Genomic DNA, 6,089 nt, shown 5'->3' with positions numbered 1-6,089 from the left:
TTTTTCACCAGCAGTTTCCTGGTTGGCCAAGGCGTTAATCAGCGCAGCTGCAGCTGATCCCCTGATGAGCACCTGAGGGCTTTATAAGACGACACTGGTGAACTGATCCTCGCCGGAGCAACACATGCCTTATGGTATTTGTCCTGGCTGCTCTTCTTTGAAAACCTTCTTGTTGATAATTACTGTGTTTTTTATGTCCAGTGTTCCTACCTGTGATCCTGCCGTGTCGTCTAAAGGAAGTAACATCTCCGCCCTGCTCACCTGCCTGTCTGCCTCCAACGCCTCAGGAACTCACCTGCTCACCTTTGATCAACTCAACCTGGAAACAAAAGGAAACAACTTACCTCCGTGGATCCTCACCTTCTCCTCTGTGCTGCTCCTCCCTCATATGCCTGTAAGAAATAATATACTTATCATTATTGCAAGATCTCATCACCGTCAAACAAATACTCACCGGCTCACTTTCCTTTGCAGCTCCTCCCAGTCTCCCATCCTGACCTTCACTGTAAATAAAATCACTTACTTTTTGCATTTGGTCTCCCTAGTCTGTTTCGTTCCAAACCCGTTCATCTTTGACTTTTTCAAAAACCTGATAGAAACCTGGACTAGATTATTCTACACTGATTGTAGAATATTTATAATCAAGTGTGTGATTTGTGAAACATATATTTGATTTGTGAAACTTCAATATAGGATGATTTCAGCATTTTTAATGCATTTTATGAATAAATTGAGCATGACCAGCTGGAGAGGTGAGAGAATTAAAGTGGCTGAAGCAATAGGAGCATCCAAAATAATCATAGAGCCTATAGAGAAAAAGAATTTTCAAAACTCTATGCAGCCAAGTAATATCACCATCAATTTCCCCAACTTGTGGTGACATGTACTGTTTCAGTAACCGGATTTTTCAAAATAAAAGCCTATGAATCATTTGAAAAAAAATTCTGTTAAGCACTTTGAGATGTTTGTGTCTATGAAATACTTACGTATTGCTTCAGTCGCTCTAATTCTCTCACCTCTCCATCTGACCATGCTCTATTTGTTCATAAAATACATAAAAAGTGCTGAAATTGTCCTATATTGAAGTTTCACAAATCAAATATATGTTTCACAAACCACACACTTGGTTATAAATATTCTACAATCAGTGTAGAATAATGTAGTCCAGGTTTGAAGTGCCTATATGTTTTAGATTTTAACTAGAGCAGATTAAAGGGGCTCAAGGTTATGAAAACAAATGGAATCACCCTTTAAAACTTGTTTTTTTTTTTCTGATTAATTTGTTTGTTTGTTTTTTTGTAAATTTCTGACTTTACAATGTCAGAAAATATTTCTGTTTAAATATAAAAAAATATTACCTTCAATCACGGGAATTTCTGAGGGATTTTTTTTCGTCTACAAAATGGTCCAAATACGCCATCATAAGGCTTAGCTTTAGGGTAGAAATGTAAATCAGTACAGGTCTCAATAACAAAGACTGAATGAGAAATGAGCCTTTATACTGAAAACTGAAGTTAGTGTTAGTGTTGTTGTTGTTGTTGTGTTGTTGTTGTCACAACAAGTCGTTAGTTTAATCTATTTAAGGATGAGTTAGTTCAAACCATCATTTCCTGCAATCTGTGGAGGTGGGGGTCACTGAAAACAAATCTTTAACATAAAGATCAGTCATACAGCAAAGCGTTACACTCACACAAATACCACAACTGTCAAACAAAAAGGTAAAAGCTGACACACACACACATGAGGTAGTTTAACAAGGTGTGAGCAACCAGTGGTGTTAAAAACTGTGGGGTGAGACTAAAGAGACAACAGAGGAATAATGGAGAGATTGCTGGTGGACGACGCACCCTCACTGTGTTAGAAAACTGAGAAAGGAGGGAAACATCACTCTGTGATCTGTAAGAGGTCCACAGTTCTGCTGCAACAAGCAAGTCAAGCTGAAAAAAATAAACCTGACTGAACTGTCCTTTCCAATCCTAAACCAATGCGTCCAGAGCTGAAAGTTCAAATAAACTTCCTGTGGAGGTTCTCTGTTTGTGGACAGTGATAAATGTATAAAGAAATATTCAGAGAGGTTGACTCACGCTGTGAGGGAAATGTTAGCAGCAGACATGGGGCTGACCTCCTTTATCTCCTTGGCCTTCTGGAGAGCAAGCTTCTTATTGATGGCCTCCTCCTGCTCCTCCTCATCCTTAAAGAGAAAGATAACTTACATTCATATATAACGAATAACAGTCCTTTTTTCATGTCAACTGTCAGCAACATGTTCCCACCTCTGATCTGATCACATACAGTAACTAGTATCTAATCCACAGCAAGCATTCAGACGCTTTCACAACAAGTTTTTTTAAGTAAACTATTGTGTTTTCAAAATGCTGACATAACAGAGATTAAAAAATAAAAATAAAGTAAAAACCAGCAGCACTATAACTGGGTTCATCGTATACAGACTATACTGTACCTTAGTCAGCTCCTGGGCGTTTGCAAGGTTGTCAACAGCAATGGCCAAAAAGACATTTAGGAGTGTGTCTGGTTCTTTAAGGTCAGGAAACCATCTACACCAAACCACTGTTTACTGAAGCTGATATTCAAATTCAACACAGCAGGATACAGTTTCCAAAGAGAGTGAGGACGATGAAATAAATGGAGGAGAACATTCCCCCATGCACACCTCCCTGTGATTTAATCCCGTCGTACATGACAGCGTTCCAGTCCTCCCCTGTTAGGATCTGAAAGGAGGGAAGGTTTCCGGCTCAGTTCAGGCAGAGCAGAGAAATAACACGGCACCATGTTGCTCTTTACCTGGAACACTGTGAGGATGGCTGCTGGGAACGTGTCAAAGTTAGTTGTTGGTGTTTCATCTTCAAAATTGAACCTGTGAGCAAAAAACAAGGTTTTCACTGCAGTTATACCCCTACCCCCACATCTGGTGATCGAAAATTATAATCTAATCTAATAATCAGACAAAACGATTCATTAAATTAATAAATAGTTTATTTGAAGACAAAAACTGAGTGAGGGTTTAGAGAAATAACTGTGGTTTCCAGAATCCATTTCAGGCTTTTAGAGTCAACATTACTTGTCTTTTGCAAGTCTGTAATGTACTTTGTATTGTCATCATTATACTGTATGCTCCCACTAGCAGAACAAGGAACAGAACATTTTTAGAAAAAGAAAGTGGCTACAATAAGCTTTTGAAATTATTTTTGAACAATATAATTACATATTTTTTCATAAGGATTTTTCAAATTAATATATTTTTCTCTAAACAATTACATTTTGTAAAAACTTTTTCCTGTTAAGATTTGAATGTGTATTTAATGTTTTATTTATGTACTTGGCTTGTTACCAATTAAAAAATAAATGTTTAAACATACCATAATCTTTTTTTAATTCTCTTGAATTAGCATATACAGTATATTTGTGTAAAACTTTGCACTTTACATTATTACACAGCACGTAATAGTTTGGAATCCTGTAGTAGTCAAAGCAAAGTTACTGGTAATCTCATTTTAAAAGCTTCAACACTGATCATTCAGATTAATAAATGATACATGGACTGTATTTACACAGATCCTTTCTGATCAACCAGTCTACTCACAGTGCTTAACTATCCAATCTTTATCTTTTCTTCAAGTTTAATTTTTTATCTTTGTCCTCATTTACCCATTTACAGTCGCTCATACAACATTTAGTGAGTGTGCTCAGTGAGCAATAAACTATGGTACACTGTGAGAAAGTGGTAAAATTTTATGCTCCAGGTTTATAATTACATACAGCATTTAATTTAGCAAATTTTTTATTGTCTATTTATGGTGAAGTAGGACCCCCAAAATACAGTACATCTTGCTTAGGGCCCCCAAATTTCTAGGGTTGACCCTGCCCACTAGGAGTGTAAATCACCAGCTTTATCATGATACAATATTACATCAATATGTTTGGATGACGATTCGATATTTCTCGATATCACAAAGTCTGTCACGATAAGATTTCAATTCAGTTCATGTCTGCAATCGATATAATGCAATTTCATATGCCCATCTAACACAATGACTGTGTTAGATGGGCAGATGATATAAATTCACATTGAGCATATGATGACTATAGATCAATATTTTCATTTTGTCTCGATATAACTGAATTATTAACCATTCAAATCGATATATCGATATGGATCGATGTATTGTTACAACCCTAGTTCCCACACAAAGATGAGACGCACTCAGGTGGAGCAGCTATTTAAATGCCGAGGCAGCAGTTGGGATTGGGTGTTTTGCTCAAGGACATCACATCTGGGCATGATGGGGAGTAGGACCTGTGACATTCCCAAGTCTACCACTCTACCACTGCTCCACAGCCACCAAGAAGGTAGCAGGTTTGTCCAAGCCTTTCTGTGTAGAGTTCGCATGTTTTCTCCAACAGATTAAAAATGTTCAGTTCAATGGTAACCCTCAATGTGACAGAGACTGCATAGTTGTTTGTCCCTGTCTCTATGTGTTCCTGTCCCTTACTTACTGTCCACCGAACAGCTGCATGCCCAGCAGAGCAAACACAACGATGAAGAGGAAGAGCAGGAACAGCAGACTGATTATGGACTTCATGGAGTTGAGTAGTGATACTACCAAGTTCCTCAAAGAGTTCCAGTACCTACAGGCACAAACATGCCAATGAGTGTTCAGTCAAACCTGGGCTCCAGCACACAGGAAATCCTCATGACTCACTTGGTGACTTTGAAGATCCGGAGTAGTCTTAGTGCTCGAAGGACACTGATCCCAAATGAGGCACCAGGTTTCATTGCAGCCCAGATCACCTCAAAAATACTGCCGATAATCACCTGTAGACAAGGTTTGATTAGTGTTGCAGGTCTACAGGCTTTATGGTTCTGAACAGAGGCACTCACCCCAAAGTCAAAACAGTTGAACGAAGAGTGAAAGTAGTTCTGAGGTCCAAGGCCGTACATTTTCATGGACATCTCAACCAGGAACAAGCCCAGGAACACAAACTCAGCCAGATCTTTCCAGAGAAGATAAGAAACAACAGATTAATGTCTGGGATTAAAGACTGTTGGATTATTTCAACACATATACAGTATTAAACACTGGTCTGGTGTGTTATACTGTATGTGATAAGACTGGTTGGAAAAAATGCTTGCAAACAATGGATTTTTTTATTTCATAAATAAGGCGTAAAGAAATCAAAAGTCTTGTAAAACAATATGAAAAACATTTTATTGGTATTTCTCCAGCTGTTCCTTCTTCCTGATGTTACAGTAATTTGGGATTTCTACATCTGTCACCACTGCCTTCTTCTATTGCTTGTCAATCACAATGTCTGTTTGGTTAGAGAAGGCTGGACTGAAAGACAGAGAGGCACTAATCACAGCAACAAAAGAACAGATCCTCAGCACAAGAGCAATAGAGGCCAGGGTCTACCATATCAGACAAGACCCAAGATGGCCCTGATACAGTCCAACACATAACAAGGTGTAAGATGCAGACAGGCATAGCATGCATGCAGCACCATAACCAAGTTGCTGGAATAATATACAGGAAAAAATGTGCCTGGTATGGACTGGAAGTCCCACAGTCAAAATGGGAGACCCCACTGGTGGTGGAGAATGCAAGAGCTAAGACACTGTAAGGCTTCCAGATCAAGATCTACAAACCAGTGATGACTAACCACTGGTAGGATTTGTTGATAACAGACACTTTTTCAATCTGCAGGTGGTACATGCCTCGTGGGGTTTTATCTTTCCATGATGGCTCCACCTCTTCCACATTGGGATTCTGCTGCTGTCTGAGGCATTCACTCATCAGTTCATCATCAGAGACTTTCCTTTTGTACTCTATGTAATCTTACTGGTTTCATCCCGTATAGTGACTCTGCTGCTCACTAGTTCTCTTCCTCCCTACTTCCTATTAGCGTATAGTCTCAGTGTGCTGGACTTGGGGTGAAACCCTCCATACATTGTGGGGGACCTTTGAGTCTTTGTGTCAATTATCTCCTCCTTTGGCCAGGCTATTACAGTTGTGGTAAAAAGTTTACATACACTTGTAAAGAAACATAATGTTATGGCTGTCTTGAGTTTT

At 38.9% G+C, this 6,089-nt stretch overlaps 1 protein-coding gene across 1 annotated transcript in view; it reads right to left on the bottom strand.

Annotated features, from left to right (window-relative positions):
• cacna1ba (calcium channel, voltage-dependent, N type, alpha 1B subunit, a) overlaps positions 1-6,089 on the bottom strand; it is a gene marked incomplete in the record, with an annotated part of 226,765 nt that overhangs the window by 116,537 nt on the left and 104,139 nt on the right. Inside the window, 7 exon segments of the mRNA XM_014023993.1 lie at positions 2,085-2,191; positions 2,462-2,529; positions 2,612-2,729; positions 2,803-2,875; positions 4,516-4,647; positions 4,722-4,834; positions 4,901-5,013. Of these exon segments, the coding sequence (XP_013879447.1) occupies positions 2,085-2,191; positions 2,462-2,529; positions 2,612-2,729; positions 2,803-2,875; positions 4,516-4,647; positions 4,722-4,834; positions 4,901-5,013 (724 nt within the window).

This window comes from Austrofundulus limnaeus, unplaced genomic scaffold, assembly GCF_001266775.1.
Source record: "Austrofundulus limnaeus strain Quisiro unplaced genomic scaffold, Austrofundulus_limnaeus-1.0 Scaffold402, whole genome shotgun sequence".
Taxonomy (NCBI): Eukaryota; Metazoa; Chordata; class Actinopteri; order Cyprinodontiformes; family Rivulidae; genus Austrofundulus; species Austrofundulus limnaeus.
This window is presented reverse-complemented; position numbering and strand designations above follow the sequence as displayed.